This window comes from Scylla paramamosain, chromosome 26 (assembly GCF_035594125.1).
Source record: "Scylla paramamosain isolate STU-SP2022 chromosome 26, ASM3559412v1, whole genome shotgun sequence".
NCBI classification, from domain to species: Eukaryota; Metazoa; Arthropoda; class Malacostraca; order Decapoda; family Portunidae; genus Scylla; species Scylla paramamosain.
The window spans coordinates 1160148-1177500 of NC_087176.1; the positions used below are offsets into that span (position 1 = coordinate 1160148).

Here is a 17353-nt window from a genome sequence, read left to right on the forward strand (position 1 = left end):
AAAGTGAAAGGAGATTGAAGGGAAGGAGGAGGAGGAGGAGGAGGAGGAGGAGGAGGAGGAGGAGGAGGAGGGAGGGAGGGAGGTGTGAAAAGTTTCTCTCTCTCTCTCTCTCTTTCTCTCTCTCTCTCTCTTTGACCTTTGATCAATTAAGTACAAGAGACTGACATTTTAAGAGAGAGAGAGAGAGAGAGAGAGAGAGAGAGAGAGAGAGAGAGAGAGAGAGAGAGAGAGAGAGAGAGAGAGAGAGAGAGAGAGAGAGAGAGAGAGAGAGAGAGAGTTGCATTAACAAAATCGACACGTCCGAATAATGAAAAACACGAAAGTCAATGAAGTCGAGAAAAACACTGGCAAGGGAAGTCGACGTTTGATAAATAGCACAATAGTAAACGGAAATACGAGACGAGAGGGGAAAAAAAGTGCTTGGATTATATGATGTCCGGCGTGACGAAGCGATTAGGTAACGGGAAGTCAGCAAGAAGTGGAAGTTATGTAGCTGAGCATGTAATTTAGCGAGGGAAGAGGATGCGATCAAAGGTTAAAGGTGTTGGTTGTACATTTAAGGAGATTTGAATGTTTTAAAAATGACGAAGGGAGATTTAGATCGTTTCAATAGTAGAAGAACAGCTAAAGTAAAGAAAGAACTGTAATATAGCGCAGGAAGAGGATGCGATGAAAAGGTTAAAGGTGTTTGTTGTACGTGCAAGAATATTTGAATGTCTTAAAAGTGACGAAGGGAGATTCAGGGCGTTTAAATATAGAAGAACAGCTAAAATAAAGAAAGAACTGTAAATTGGCGAGGGAAGAGGATGCGATCAAAAGGTTAAAGGTGTTTGTTGTACGTGCAAGAAGATATGAATGTCTTAAAAGTGACGAAGGGCGTTTAAATAGTAGAACAGCTATAAAAAAAACAAAAAAACTATAATTTAGCGAGAGAAGAGGATGCGATGAAAAGGTTAAAGGTGTTTGTTGTACGTGCAAGAAGATCTGAATGCTTTAAGAGTGACGAAGGGAGATTTAGGGCGTTTAAATAGTAGAAGAACAGCTAAAATAAAGACAGAACTGTAAATTGGCGAGGGAAGAGGGTGCGATGAAAAGATTAAAGGTGTTTGTTGTACGTGCAAGGAGATCTGAATACTTTAAAAGTGACGAAGGGAGATATAGTTTAAATAAAAGAAAGAACTGTAAATTAGCGAAGGAAGAGGATGCAATCAAAAGGTTAAATGTATTACTTGCAGATTTGAATGTCTTAAAAGTGACAAAGGGAAGTTTAGGTACTTTAAGTAGTAGAAGAATAACTAAAATGAAATAAATAAAACAAAGAAAGAAATACTAGCATGAAATCTGTTACTAAAAATCACGAAAAAAAAACTTCCACTAGAGCCTTCACCTTCTCGGCCTTTGTCTTTTCTTAGTCCTCCCTTGTACCTGAGTCAATAAATATGGCGACTGTAATGGAGGTAAGGCGCCGCTCAAGAATACACTCAGACCAGGTTAGCGGTGACCGGGGCGCCCCATTCCTCCTTGATCAGGTCCGCTGCCTTCTCGCCAATCATGATTATGGGCGCGTTCACGTTCGCTGTGGTGATAAGGGGCATGATGGAGCCGTCCACCACTCGCAGGCCGCTCACGCCCCGCACCCTGCGCCGCCACGCCAAAGCAAGGGTGGTGGTGGTGGTGTAAGGAAGGGATAGAGGAATGTTTAAGGGAAGGGTGAGGGAGTAAGATAAAGTAAGGTATGGAAGGAGAGAATTATGAAGACACGAGGATGAAAGGGGGTGGGAATAGTAGATGGAGAGACAGAGAGGAGGAAGAGGAAGAAGAAATTACAAGAAAATAATGGGAACGAAGGCAAAGATGGGGAAAAAAAAAAACAAAAAAACAGAGAATGAAGAAAAATGAGAAAGAAGAGGTACAAATATCGAAAGCGGAAAAAAAGGGAGAGTTACAAAAACCGAATGATGCACAAATACACAAATACAACTACCATGCAAAAAAAAAAGTAAAAAAAAAAATAAATAAATATATAAAAACAAGCGCAGTAAAGCAAAACTACTGTACTTACATACGATTATATAAAGATATGAAAAAAAAAAATAGAAGAAAAAAGTGGAAAAAAAAACTGGTTAGAAGGGAAATAACTTACTTTTGGAAATGAGAAACAGAATACAACAAGATCTATGAATATCAAGTCTGAGAGCACCCCCCCAAAAAAAAAAAAAAAACAGTAGAAAATATATATGTCACCATGAGGTATTAAACTAATGTGCTGTAAAAAGTAAGAAAAAAAAAATAGCGGGAATAAAATTAATAGAGCAAATGAAAAAAAAGAGAAAATAAATTGTAGTATATTAAATAAAAATACACACACGAGAGAGAGAGAGAGAGAGAGAGAGAGAGAGAGAGAGAGAGAGAGAGAGAGAGAGAGAGAGAGAGAGAGAGAGAGAGAGAGAGAGAGAGAGAGAGAGAGAGAGAGTCAAGAAAGAAAACGTGATAATGAGAAGCAGGACTGAAGGAAAAACGGAAAGAAAACGGACCATCACTCAGACATTTAAGTGAAAGGAGAGAGAGAGAGAGAGAGAGAGAGAGAGAGAGAGAGAGAGAGAGAGAGAGAGAGAGAGAGAGAGAGAGAGAGAGAGAGAGAGAGAATAATCAAAGCAGATAATAAATAAAGCAATGCAGAGAACACAATGACCAAAGTACGACGAAGATAAAGTCAGAAGATAGAAAAGAAATAAAAAAATGATAAAATAAGAAACCAGGAACAAAGAATAAAGACAAAATAAAAAATAAAAAAAACGGAAACTTGTAATTCTTTCACTTTTACTTTTTGTCTTTCATCTCCCTGTTTTCCTCTCCCTTTACTCTCACTTTCAACTCACTTCCTCTTATTCGTCATTACAACTCACTCAACCTTTACATTTCTATTCATTTTTACAAACATTCCTTCTCAGCCACTCCCATCTCACTTCCTCTCGCTTCCCCTACTCATTACACTCAAGCTTTACCCCCTTTACTCATCCCACACACTACTCCACTCTCACTGAACATTCACTGCCTCTCACCCTCAACTCTCTTCTCTCTCACTGTCACATGCCTCTCATATCCTACCCACTCACTCACTCCTTGCATACTTACGCACCCACCCACCTCTCACCCACCCTCTCCCTCCCACTTACTTGAGCTTATGGTCCACTACGCCGTACGGGTCAGACACGGGCGCCATCTTGCACGTGCCCACTGGATGGTAGGTGGTCTGGGCCATATGCCGCACGTAGCACGCCCAGTATTGGTCTGAGCCGTACACCTCCCGCTCGCACCCCGGTAGCACCTAGGGGAGGGTTAGGTTAGGTTAGGTTAAGTTAGGGAAGGGAATGTTAGGTTAGGTTAGGTTAGGTTAGGTTAGGTTTAGTTAGGTTAGGTTTAGTTAGGTTAGGTTAGGTTAGGTTTAGTTAGGTTAGGTTAAGTTAGGTTAGGTTAGGTTTAGTTAGGTTAGGTTAAGTTAGGTTAGGTTAGGTTAGGTTAGGTTAAGTTAGGTTAGGTTAAGTTAGGTTAGGTTAAGTTTAGTTAGGTTAGGTTAGGTTAAGGAAGGTAAGGTAAGGTTGGGCTTGGTTGGGTTAGTTCTGGTTAGGGAAGGTAGGGTTAAGTTAAGTTAGGTTTGGTTAGGTAAGCGAGATAGAACTGGTTTGGGTAAAGTTCGAGTGATTTATGTTTGGTTAGGGAAAGTAAGATTGACTTTGATTGGGTTAGGTTAGGTTAGGTAAGGTTAGGTAATTGAGGAAGGACTGGATCAGGTTAAGTTCGATTGATTTGTTTTGTTAGGGAAGTAAGGTTAAGTTTAGTTTGGTTAGGTTAAGTTAGGTAAGACTAGGTTAGGTTAAGTAAAGGTAAGTCAGGTTAGGTTAGGTTAGATTCGGTTAGGTTAGATTTGGTTACGTTAAATTAAAGTATGGGGAAGGTGAAGTTAGGAAGGACTGGGTAAGCTTTGGTTAGGTCACATTTTGTTAAGAAGGATCGAGTTAGGATAGGTTTGGTTTGGTTACGTTAATCTAGGTAAGGTTAGGTTAGGTAAGGTGCTCTTGGGAAAGGTTAATCGTGCAGTAGAAGAACACAGACAGACACACTCACACACACATAAAAAAAAAAAAAGTAATATTTGGGCCACACGCAAGCGAATCAAATTCACATTACCGAACCGGAGGAGTGAAGAGAATCAAGTGAAATGTGGAGAAAAGAAAAGTGAAAGGACGGACACACACACACACACACACACACACACACACACACACACACACACACACACACACACACACACACACACACACACACACACACTTACATAAAACCAAGCAAAATGTGAATATGTCAAAATTATATCACTCTTACCTTTCCTTTCCCAGTTCTTCCCCCACCCTGCCCCACCCAAACCCTCCCTCTCCCTCTCTCTCCCCCTCTCCCTCTCCCTCTCCCTCTGCCAGCCCCGCCCCGCACAAACCTGATCATGAAATCTTGCCCCGACTCCGAATTTTAGGGCAGTTGTGTTGGCGACGGTCATTGCGAACTTGATGCCTGCAGAAGGAGGAGGAGGAGGAGTGGAATGATGAGGGTATTAGTAAGAGTAGTGTGGTTGTGTGGAAGAGAAGGAAGAAGAGAAGATGGATGAAGAAGAAGAGAAACAGAAGAAGAAAAAGGATTACAAGACCGGAAAAAACATTAAATAAAAAAAATAAAAGAAAATAACAAACATTTCTCAATATTTCCCCAGTACAACACAAAACACAAATCACTCACAAACTTCAACAAAAACCTTAAACTTATCACATTCCTCACTTATACCACCACCACCACCACCACCACCACCACCACCACCATCACGCACCTCTGACGAAGGTGGTCACGTCGTCTGGGTGGCTGAGGAAGTTAGGGTCGATGAGCGGCGGTGCGAAGGGGTCGCTGGACTGCAGGGTGACGGTGCCGCGGCTCTTGGGACGTGTCAGCATGGGTCCGATGTTGAACCCTTCCCTCCCCAGCAATGATCCATAGTACTTGTGGAACAGCTGGGGAGGAGAGGTGAGGTGAAGTCAGTAGGGATAGGCAGGAGGGAGAATAGAAGATAAGTGAGAAGAGAAATGAGAGAATTAAAAATGTAGCGAAAGAGAGAGGAGGAGGGAGAGGCAAGGCTTAAAGAAAGGAGAAGAAAGGAGCGAGGGAATTGTAAAAAAGATAGGGAAAAAGAGAGAGAGAGAGAGAGAGAGAGAGAGAGAGAGAGAGAGAGAGAGAGAGAGAGAGAGAGAGAGAGAGAGAGAGAGAGAGAGAGAGAGAGAGAGAGAGGGAAGGAGGAGGAATAAATGGAATTATGAAAAAAGAATGATAGGAAGGAGAGGAAAATTAGTTAAGAAATAAGAAATAAGATGTACAAGCAAAGATTACATATATTCGAACATACTGGTAAACAGACAAACAGACGGCGAGACAGACAGACAGACAGACAGACACGTCCATCGTCTACCCATCCATCCATCCAGGCAGAAGGACAAACAGATGGACAGTAACCATAGTACGAATGAGGAGGAGGGAGAGGAGAAAAAGAAACTGGAGGAACGAAAAAGAACTAACAAACGGCCAAACAAATCGAACAAGAAGGAAGAAATGAAAAGAAGAAAAAGAAGCTGGGTAAAGAAAAACAACAAATTAACAGAATAAGGAAGAATAAAATAGAACCTGACGAAAGAAAAGCCCTTAACAGACACTCAGACACACAGACGGACAGCCAGCCACTCCCGCACCTCCCTCCTGAAGCCCACGCCGTCAGTGAAGAGCAGGCCGTAGTCCACCGCGGGAGTGATGGACATGAAGAGGTACTGCAGGTCAGGCCACATCGGGTCGCCCACTGAGGGGTGTGCGGGGCTCCATGCGTTCACCTCCACGCCGAAGGGCACGGCGAGGGGACCTATGGAGGGAAGAATAATAAGTAAAGTAATGTAGTGGTTTATAGAGATATATAAAGGAATATGAAGGAATACATTGTTATAGATAGAAACAGAAAGGGGAGGTGAAGGAATACTAAGCAATGTTAAATGAAATAGAAGTTTATAGAGGAATTATAAAAGACTAGATTACGATAGAGAGAAATAGAAAGAACTAGAAGGCAATAGAAAGAAAAGAAATACTAAATTGTGGTAGAATATGAAAAAAAAGTAAAAGATAATAAAAAAAACGAAATAGAAATAAAAAGTAATAAAAAAAGAAAGTGACAAGCCATACAAAAAGTTAATTGCTAAACAAAAAGACAAAAAAGACTAATATCTAAATGAAGAGACCAAAAGGGTAAATAAGGGCTAAATAAAAAGATACAAAAGAAGGTGAAGGGAGAAGCGGCGGTGACTATGAATCAAGTCGATGGTCGCTGCGGGCTTAAGACGATCCGAAGGGGACGAAAGGTCGACTTTTTTACACCAATGATGGAACTGTGGTGATGGCTTGACTGCGGAGGGTGAAGGAAGAGGAGAAGGAGGAAGAGGAGCAATAAAAAAAAAAAGATAAAAGAAGACGAAGATAAAGGATACTAGAGAAGGAGAAAATAACAAAGAACAGAAACAGGAGGATAAAAGAAGATGAAGATAAAGAATACGAGAGGAGGAAATAGAAAAACAAAACACAAAAACAAGAAGATAAACAAGACTTGAAAGCTGAGAGAGGGAGAAAAAAAAAAGAAAAACACAAAAACAAGAAGATAAACAAAAGTAGAAACCTGAGAGAATGAGAAGACGAAGATAAAGGATATGAGGAGAAAATAGAAGAGAACAACAAAAAAAAAAAAAGATGAAAAACAAGAGTAAAAAAGCTGAAAAAATAGAGAAGCACCAAATTGAACACTGCCACTCGCCAACCCTAACCTGTCTTGTCCCTCAGGTATTGCTTGATGGACTGGATGGAGGCGCTGCGCAGGAGGAAGGTGCTGGTGCCCGGCCTGACGGTCCAAGTGAGGCCGAACACTGACGGGTGGTCCTGCAGGTTCTGGCCCACACCCGGCAGGTCCAACAGCACCGGGATCTGGGGGGGAGAGGAGGAGGAGAATGAGAATGTGATGGATAATGAGAAGTAGGAGGAGGAGGAGGAGGAGGAGGAGGAGGAGAAAGTATGTTATCCTTCATTACTCTAAGCGTTCATTCAAATCATATTCCATTATATATGACTCACTTGGTCGGTCAGTCAGTCCGTCAGTCAGCCAGTCAGTCAGTCAGCTAGTCAGTCAGTGCGTCAGGAAGATGAGAAAGGGTTTTATTCCTCTAAATCCTATGTATCTTATATATTATCATTATTTCAACAATAATTATATAACATTTTAATTATCTTTCTATAGTAACGTGCCTATCAGTTAGTTAGCTGGTCAGTCAGTCAGTAAATGAGTGAGCCAGTTAACCATTAATTCCTTTCAAGATTAAAACATTATAATATATAAACTAACATCTTTCCGTTAGTATTTTGCTACCCATCCATACCCACACTCGTAATACCACTCACCTCCGCATTTCATTCACCTACACAATCAATATTAGTATCGTAGCATTTAGTTCCTCACCCACACCTACGCTCCTTATACTAATCACCCACATTTCATTCACGTATATAATCTACATCAATGTTTAATCTCCCCAGTCTCTAATCTTGCAATCACTGTCTTTCTCTCCCCGCGGCGCCCTTCACCAGCAAGCCTTCGTGTGTAGAATCACTTAGCGCGGAGTGAACAGTCTTGCTTCACCCGCCTGTGCTTCGTTTTCTTTGCGTTTTTGCGTCCCAAGTCAGCGCGCGTCGGGTTTCTCCCATAATAGCGTTTATTCACTTTACATACTCGACCCAAAGTGGTTTTGTGCGGTAACTTTAACCTTTACACTGTTTATTTATCGTTAATCGTCCACTTACGCACTCCGAGTTACGATGTTTGCGTGTGTTTGTTGACTATGCTCTTCTGTTTTCCCGTGTTGATTTTTAGGGGGTACAGTTTTAATTATTTTGACTTTGTATGTAAATGTTTTCTATTTTCGTTACATATTTTCATTTTTCACTTTATAATACCCACTGAAAGTTACACTGATCGAGTATGTTCAAATTTTTGGGATTTTAAATATTTTGACGTTGTATGTAAATGTTTTTCACTATTTTCCTTACATATTTTCATTTTCTTTTCTTGAATGGTAACTTTTCTAATTTATGGTACCGTCTTATTCTCTCCGAACGTTAAAATGGCGATATATACTTCAATCTTTTATTATTTTTGACGTTTTATGTAAATATTTTTACTACTTTCGCAACATATTTTCATTTTCTTGTCAAACGATAACTTTATAATGTTCTCTAAGTTATTTTCTTTATTCCTCTTTGTCTTCTTCCTATTATTCGTCCTCCTTGTCTTCCTCCTATTCTTCCAGCCTCCCTCCTCTTGTTCTTGTACTCGCTCTTGTTCTTATTCTTGTTCCTCCTCTTATTTCTTTTCCCCTCCTCTTTTTATTTTCGTTCTTGCTTTTGGTCTTGTTCGTGTTTTTCTTCCTACCTCCTCCTCCTCCCTCCTCTTGTTCTTCCACCTCTTGTGCCTGTTCTTATTCTTGTTCCTCCTCTTATTTTTCTTCCTCCTCCTTTTCTTATTCTTGTTTTTGCTATTGCTCTTGTTCGTGTTTTTCTTCCTACCTCCTGCTCCTCCTCCTCCTCCTCAAAATTTTCACTTTACCCTGTTCCCTTTCGCTCTGCCCCACGCACCACTTACTCTCACCGCACGCCCCGTCCCTCCCTTCTCTGAGTCATTTTTCTCGGTTCCCTTTCGGCATAAAACTCATCTCGACACTTACGACCAACGAGGAAAATCACTCTATAATTTGCACCCCGTTTTTTATGGCATGTGGACCGAACGCTTGGACGAACCCTCCCACTCCATCTCTCTCTCTCTCTCTCTCTCTCTCTCTCTCTCTCTCTCTCTCTCTCTCTCTGATAGTACCTTTCTCAATTAGTGCTTTTTTTTTCTTTTTTTTTCTTTTTCTTTTCTTAATTTAAACTGATTCACTGATCACGATTTTCAACCCTTTCATTTACTCGCTTTTAATTACTCCTCCTCCTCCTCATCATCATCATCATCATCATCATCCTTCTCCTCCTCCCTTTCTTCATCTATTACTACTACTACTACTACTACTACTACTACTACTACTACTGCTACTACTACTACTACTACTACTACTACTACTATTTTTTTTATGTAAGAAGGGGCACTGGCCTAGGGAAACAAGAAGGAAGAAGAAAAGAGACCCACTGAGGTTCCAGTGAAAAAGCCGAAAGAATTATCCAAAATTATCTACTACTTCATCTACTACTACCACCACTACTACTACTACTACTACTACTACTACTTCTACTACCGCAACCACTACTACTACTGCTACTACCATACCCCGTGGCTGCGTAGGTGCTGAGCGGGGCCGACACCAGACAGCATAAGGAGACGAGGTGAGTTTAGGGCGCCAGCAGACAGGATTACCTCTCGACGCGCCATCACCTGCTTCTCCTACGTGACGGAAGAGTAGAAGGTTAATGATGGGAGAGGTTGAGAGTGAGTTAGATGGAAGGAAAGGTGATAGGTGGGTAAGAATGTGAGGGTGATGGGTGGAAAAGTAGATTTGACTGTTGTGTTGTAAAATATAGGGCTGAGAAATGAGAAATATGAAATGATATTTTAACGAGTGAAGTAGACGGAAGGAGAGGTGACAGATGGGTAGAATGGGAGAGTGGGAGGTGGAAATGTAGATTGGAAAGTTGTGTGTAGTAAAATATGGTAAAATGTTCTTTTTATGAGAAAATTTTAGATAAAGAGAAAATGAAAGTGAAAAATAGATTAAATTAAAAGGTAACAAGTGAATTAAGGGAAGGGAAAGGTGACAGGTGGATACAAACGTGAGGGTGTGAGGAGGAAATGCAGACTGGAATGCCGTGTGTAGTGAAAATAGTAAAATATGTGTTTTTAGAATAATTGTTGAGGGAAGAGAAAATGAATGTGTAAATGGATTACATATTGCGAAAACAGTGGAAGATCGTGATAATCTAGGCCAATATTGCGAAATTACTAAATGCTGATAAAAAAAAACCCATTAAACTACGTAATAAAAATTCGTACTTTTGTATGAGATGACGTAAAGTATGAACAATCATAATTTTAAATAGAACACAAAAGTTTACTATATGTGAACTAATATTTCTGCTAAAACAAAAAAAAAAAATAAATAAATAAATAAATAAATAAAAATAAAATAAATAACGAAGCGTATTATGACGTAAAATATTTCTTACATTAAACAAAACAATTCATCACATACAAACTAATATTTCTTCTAAACACCCCCCCCAAAAAAAACGAAAAATATAACGAACCAAAATTTCTTATACTAAACAAAACAGAAAAAAAAAAAAAAAGCGACAATTAAGCTAAAAAGAGATCATTAACTTTCACCGCTTCCCTCAGTCAGTATTATTAATGAGTCAAATCATCACCTGAGGCCGCGCACCTGACCACACCCAGAGGAAAGGTACGCATCATTAATTAACGCCGGTCTGGTGTTGCGCGTCACCTGAGATAATGCAGCCAGGTAATGATGAAGCCAAGAAGATTGAGGGAATACTCGCGTGCACGTAAGAGTTGAGATATTGTGGCGAGGAAAAATAGAGCCGTGTTTCGGTGGAGCGTGTGAGGGAGGGGGGGGGGAAAGGAAAGTAATAATTATAAAATACATCACCATTTTGAAAAGACTGTATAAGAGAAACCGAAAAGAAAAGGTAGTAATAATGATGAAATGCAACGCCATGTTAAGAAAAAATTAAATGATGAACAAAAAGACAGGGATGAGGATAAAATAGAACGTCATTTTGAAAGTACCATGTAAAAGAAGAGACAGAATATAGAGAAGGCAGTGAAAATAATACAATGGACAAAAAAAAAGCAGTAATAATGATAAAATACATTACGAAAGTTTGAAGGAAACCCGAGAAAGACAGAGAGAAAGAAGATAAACAGACACATAAAGAGAGAAAGCAGACACATAAGAGAGAAAGAAAAACAGACACATAGATACAAACCGTAGCAATACACGAACAGAACACATTACCAGAGCAAGCAATGGAGGCAACAGTAAAAATATAAACGTCAAGAAAATAGTTACAACCTGTTATATTTCAAGACGGGACGTAATGAGGTTAATTCAATGCTTCATGAATACAAACAAATAAACAGGTAAATAAACTTAAAGAAATATAGTGATAATCTGATAAATTTCAAGACGGGACATAATGAGGTTAATTCAATGCTTCATGAATACAAACAAATAAACAGATAAATAAGCTGAAAGAAATATAGTGATAATCTGATAAATTTCAAGACGGGACATAATGAGATCAATTTAGAACTTAAGGAATAGAAACAAATAAGCAAAAATTAACTTACCTGACCAAACTGCACATACTTGACCCCCACTGCTCTCTTGTCTCTGTTGAACAACACCTGTGTGAGAGACAATTAAGAAACACATCATTACCTCCCACTCTCCTGTGTTTTATCTGTCTCACACACACACACACACACACACACACACACACACACACACAGATGACTATATAAGTAAATCTAATACACATTTCAAACTTTTCTTCTCCTACGATATGTTTTGCTCTTCTTTTCTTACTCTTTCATATTTCACAAGTTAATTTGGCTTCCATTTTGTATGCTTCCAAATATAAGATTCTCCTTTTTTTTTCTCTTTCCTTTAATAATACGTTTTTTCTCTTCTTCTTGCTCCTCTCTCTCTCTCTCTCTCTCTCTCTCTCTCTCTTTGTACTCTTTAATATTGCACAAGATAATTTACCTTTCATTGTGTATGCTTCCACATTACAGACACATACTTTTTTCACTCCCTCCCTTTACAATACGTTTTTCTCTTCTCTCTTTACACTTTCATATTTCTCGCTGCAGTTTGTCACATTTCCTGCACCCAAATATGAAGACCAGATTGTTTTTCTCCCTCGATCTGATAGCGGCTCTTGTTCCGAGACTCCGGGCCCTTGTAAGAACTAAGCTTCTGATATGAAGTATTCCCAAAGGCCAATGAAATTATTCCCCATGTTTTCATGGCTATTTTTCCCGTTCATGACGCAGAGTCTATGTTAAACTATCAGTAGAATAAAAAGAACTCCTTTGAAAATGCCAATAATTTCCACTACAGACTTTTGGAAGTACACGTGTAGATGATGTTGTAGAACCCTTGTTAAACTTACTAAAATCAATGAAAAAGCCTTGAAATTCCCAGTAACTTTCACTACAGCTTATTAAAAATAGAATGTGATGCAGAGCCCTTGTTAAACTATAGCTAGAACCATGAAAATGCTCTTGAAAATAACAAGGACCTTCATTATAGATTGTTAAAAGTAGACAGTAATGCAGAATCCTTGTTGAACCATCACTAGAATCATGAAAACTCACTTGAAAATGCCAATAACTTACACTAAAGATTGTTAAAAGTGGACGACGGTGCAGAATCCTTGTTGAACCATCACTGTAATCATGAAAACGCCCTTGAAAATGTCAATAACCTACACTAGAGTTTGTGAGAAGTAGACGAAAGTAGACAAACTAAAATACTGATACATTTGATAATACAGACGAGTGAACCATTAAATTCTCTCCCAATAAGAAAACGGGGGTTCCATGACTCAATAAAAACACATTTTTTCGCCCCTCTTTGTTTTTCAGTCATCACTTCCTGGTATGGATATCGAGGCTGAGGAAACAGGTTGTGGAAAAGGACACGCGATTCTGATTTTTTTTTTTCCCTTTCAGCTCACGAAAAAAAAGTCAAAGTGCTGTTTTGGAAGGAGATTAAAAGTTTTGCGCCTTATGAAAAAAAAAAAAAAACGAGAAAAAAATAAGAGAAAAGCTGAAGTATATATTTATTTTATTAAGTCATAGTTAAAAAGATCAATTTACGCTATCAGATTTAAGTGAAAGTTCAAGTTTTGTACAAAAAAGAAAGAAAAGCAAGACACTTAATATTAACTACTTTTTTATTTTTTTATTATAGCAATAAAGTGATAATAATGATTTTAAAACGAAATTTTACACCTGAAGAAAAGAAAAAAAATCAATATTTACTATTATAATATCTTAAATCGCACAGAGAAAAGAATATATATATAAAGAAAAAAAATATCAGAAGAGTTGTACGTTTACATACGAAAACACAAAACACAGCAATTCAGTAGACCTCAGTGAAGTTCTCTCACTACCTTACCATAACTGTTAAAGACCAGTCAAGATTGCTTTCTATACGCGCCCTGGTCACAGCACACCCATCACGCCTTGAGAGACACATTCTACCTCCCTGAACACCTGATTTACTTAGTCACAAGGCGAGTCACCCTCTCTCTCTATACTTTCCTTGGTCACAGCACACCCAAACTACACACAAGAGAGAAGCAGTCTACCGCCCTCGAATGTTTGCCTTATAGTTTGTCACAGGGCAATCAGGCAAGGATGCTGTGTCCCTCTGTACGTTCCTTAGTCACACACACCCGTTACTTCATGAGAGATTGTCTATATTTTGAGTATCTGCCTTAGTTTGTTAGTCATAGCTGCTCTCTCGCTCTCTCTCTACGTTCCCTGCCTGCACACCCACGCTACATCATAAGAGGGACTAGCTGAGCGCGGCACGAACACCCCATAACTCGAGTCTTTGCTTCAGTTTCTTGCGAGGCAGGGTCAGTTTTTCCCCGTCGCCTCGCGGGGCGGGTCGTCGTGGCCAGCAGTGGATGCCTGGCGGAACCATGATTGGGTTTAGAGGGAGCAAGTCGAACATCCCATAAAGCAACAAGTAACCTTAAAAACTGCCATATACGTGCCTCCCTCGACATCACAATCATTGGTTTTACAAGTGCTGCCTGTTATCTACGGTTCACCATCGCTGCAAGAACCAACTCTTTGCTTTTTGTTGACGAATCGATAACTTCTGCAACGCGACACAAAAAGACCCTCGTTATTCCCGCGACGTACTAATCTGAAGAAGAATCTGGTGAGTCTCGGGGCGTTTTGCAGCAGCGGTGGAGCATAATAGAGGTAAATGCGTGTGTTTTCCGCCCTGCCAATCAGCTGTGGAGAGGTGAAGGAGCCAGCCAGTGCACTTTACGACATTCCATTCACTCTTAAAGGAACGCTTAGGAGTATCGAGTAATAATTGTCGGTAATACATTTTAAAGGACCAAATTCATGTAGGTTTCATGTAGTTTTCGACACATTATTAATTATTAAGATAAAAGTGTGGACTCGTTTTTGCCGTTTTGATAAGTCTTAAGAAAACAACTTCAGACATTAAGGAATCATAAAAACCTTAAAAACGTCTTTCTTTCCTTATATTATTTCATTGCCTTGTCCATACAACTCCGTAAAACACCTGTATAACCCTAAGGCACATGTATAAATCCTTAAAATGCCTGTTTATTCCTTGAAATGTGTGTATTCCAATTAAAATGTCTGTGCACCCCTTGAAATATTTATAGAATCCCTTAAAACACCTGTATAAACCATTAAGACACCTGCATTGCCCTTAAAATATCTGTATAATTCTTAACATACCTATATAATCTTCTCAAATACCTGTATAACCCTTAAGATACCCTTAGAACTCAAAAAATACCTGAATAATCCTAAAATATATGAATAAACCCTTAACAACCTGAATATACGTTTTAAATACCTTTACAACCCTAAAGATACCTGTATAACTCTAGAAATACCTGAATAAGTTCTTAAAATAACTTTGCCTAACCCTTAAAATTCTTGAATCACCCTTAAAATACCTTAATCACTCTCCAAGATCACAGGCTGTACCTCTAACACCTCTAACTGTACCTGTATGTCCCTGTACCTGTAACCTGAAGCCACGTACCTGAGTGACCTGCGCGTTGAGGACCACGTGCAAGTTCCTTTTCTTCGCGGCGGGCAGGATGTAGGACGCGGAGGTGGAGCCGCGCCGCCCGTGGCGTACCGTCAAGTCAGGGATGGAGAAACCTGTGGGAGAGTGGTGATGGTGGTGGTGATGGTGGTGGTAGTAGGAGCAGTAGCAGCAGTAGTAGTAGTAGTAGTAGTAGTAGTAGTAGTAGTAGTAGTAGTAGTAGTAGTAGTAGTAGTAGTGGTAGTAGTCTATTTTAGCCATCTAGGAGTGTTGGATAACTATTTCCTGCTATTTTTCTTAAAGTTCATCACACAGTGACATAATTTTCTTTTTTCCTTTTAAAAATTAATCACGCGAACACAACATTCTTGCACTTAGCCGCGGAGTGAGGCCAAGCTCTCTGACACACAGGGAACTACTGGCAACACCAACACCAACACTGGTAACAGTAACACGAAGAAAAGAACACAAAGAAATGAACAAATACATCACTTGGCCACAGCACGCAGGCCGCACCAGGCACATTGGCACCAGCTGGGCGTGAGAGTGAGGACACGACACGCTAGCAAATGATCTCCCATTCAACCACCCTCACTCAATTACTCAGCCAAGCCAAGGCCTTCCCAATCCCTCTACACCATTCACCCTATTAATCAGCCTTACCCATCCTCTCCCAGTCTTACATAATCTACGCTACACCTCACCACTCTCAGTCATCAAAACACCATTCACTCCACTCCCCAAGCTTACTCAGTCCCTCACAATCCCTTCACATGACCTAAATTACTACAGTGTCTCTTCAAACCACCATTCACTGCACTAGCTAGCCCTGCCCAGTCCCTCACAGTTCCTTAACATAACCTAAGCTACTATAACGCCTCTCAAACTATCATCCGCTCCAGTACCCAACCCTGCCCAGCCTCTTCCAGTCCACATAACCTAAGCTGCTACAATAACTCTTCAATCAACAAAGCACCCCACGCACTTTCCAGATCTCACGACCAACGAGGCAGAACTAAAAGAGGTAAAGCAGCGAGCAATTAATGAGAGTCAAGAAGGTAATGAAAGGCAATGCATCAGGTGAGGTGACATTATCTTACAGGTGAGCACGGAGGGAAGGAAGTAATGAGAGGCAATGCACAGGTGAGGTGCCTTGGTCTTAAAAGGTGAGCGTGGTGGGAAGATAAAGGATAGAGAAAGTAATGAGAGGTAATACATCAGGTGAGGTGGCTTGGTCCTTACAGGTGAGCGTGGGAAGATAAAGTACTGAATAATTAAGGAAAGGATAGAGAAAGTAATGAGTTATGTTGGGGTAGGTTAGGTTAGGTAAGAGTTGGTTAGCTTAAGTTAGGTCAGGTAAGATTAGGTTAGGTTAGGTTAGATAAGGATTGGTTAGGTTAGAAACGAATGAGCTAGGTTGGGGTAGGTAAGGTTAGGTTAAGTAAGGGTAGGTTAATTTAGGTTAGATTAGGTTAGGTAAGAATAGGTTAAATTAGAAAAAAATGAGCTAGGTTGGAGTAGGTAAGGTCATGTTAGGTAAGGCTAGGTTTGGTTAGGTTAGTATAGGAAACAATCAAGAAAATAACGAGTCAGGTTGGACAGGTTAGGTTAGGTTAGGAAAAAATCAAGAAAGTAATGAGTTAGGTCAGGTCAGGTCAGGAAAGAATAAGAAAACACTAAGAGTCAATGCACTAAGTTATGTGAGGTGACTTATTTTAACAGGTGAGCGGTGCAGAGAGGTGACCAATGGATTACTCAAGTCCACTAAAGTTCAATTCGTCACATACTCGATCAGCAAAGTGGACTCTAAGTGACAGGCGGGGAGATAAAGGTGTACTTCCTCCCTCATTAGTGTCTGAGGCAGGTGTTAATCAGGCTGGACAGGTGACCGCGCACACCTGACGCACTTCACTCCGGATTACGTAAGGGAACGGACTCACTTCTTTGACTGGCTATGATTTTATCTCCCCTCGTCTGTTTAGTCTTTCATTAAACCTTTCACTGCTAAACAATTATTTTTATACTTTTTTTCCCTAATTCTATCCCTTGTCTGCACAGCTAAAAGACTTCCATTGACGCTTTTACTGTCACACATCTTTTTTCTCATAACCACCTGAAACTTTTTAGACATTTGTTTTTGCAGTACTTGGTCCGCCTTCTGAAGTGTTCTAGGGCCTCATGAGGACAATTTTCAAAGGCCATAGAAATGATTAGTCGGGCTTTCATGCAAAATTTCCAATAAACTCTCACTACAAGCATCAAAACACTCATGAAAACCTCCAGTGAACTCTGCTGAAAGTAGAACCGAGAGATCAAAACTTGTGAAAATCCGGACATGAATATTTCAATTGAGAATCCTTATTAAACTCTCAGAAAGCATG

At 40.0% G+C, this 17353-nt stretch overlaps 1 protein-coding gene across 1 annotated transcript in view; it reads right to left on the reverse strand.

Annotated features, from left to right (window-relative positions):
* Positions 1–168: 168 nt before the first annotated feature.
* LOC135113542 (glucose dehydrogenase [FAD, quinone]-like) overlaps positions 169–17353 on the reverse strand; it is a 27611-nt gene continuing 10426 nt past the window's right edge. The window contains exons 6-14 of the mRNA XM_064028793.1: positions 14967–15088; positions 11477–11533; positions 9437–9550; positions 6894–7050; positions 5784–5947; positions 4877–5054; positions 4493–4566; positions 3177–3328; positions 169–1638 (exon numbers count right to left, since the gene is read on the reverse strand). Coding sequence (XP_063884863.1) covers positions 1482–1638; positions 3177–3328; positions 4493–4566; positions 4877–5054; positions 5784–5947; positions 6894–7050; positions 9437–9550; positions 11477–11533; positions 14967–15088 — 1175 coding nt within the window. The 3' untranslated portion in view covers positions 169–1481. The remainder of the gene's footprint in view (positions 1639–3176; positions 3329–4492; positions 4567–4876; positions 5055–5783; positions 5948–6893; positions 7051–9436; positions 9551–11476; positions 11534–14966; positions 15089–17353) is intronic.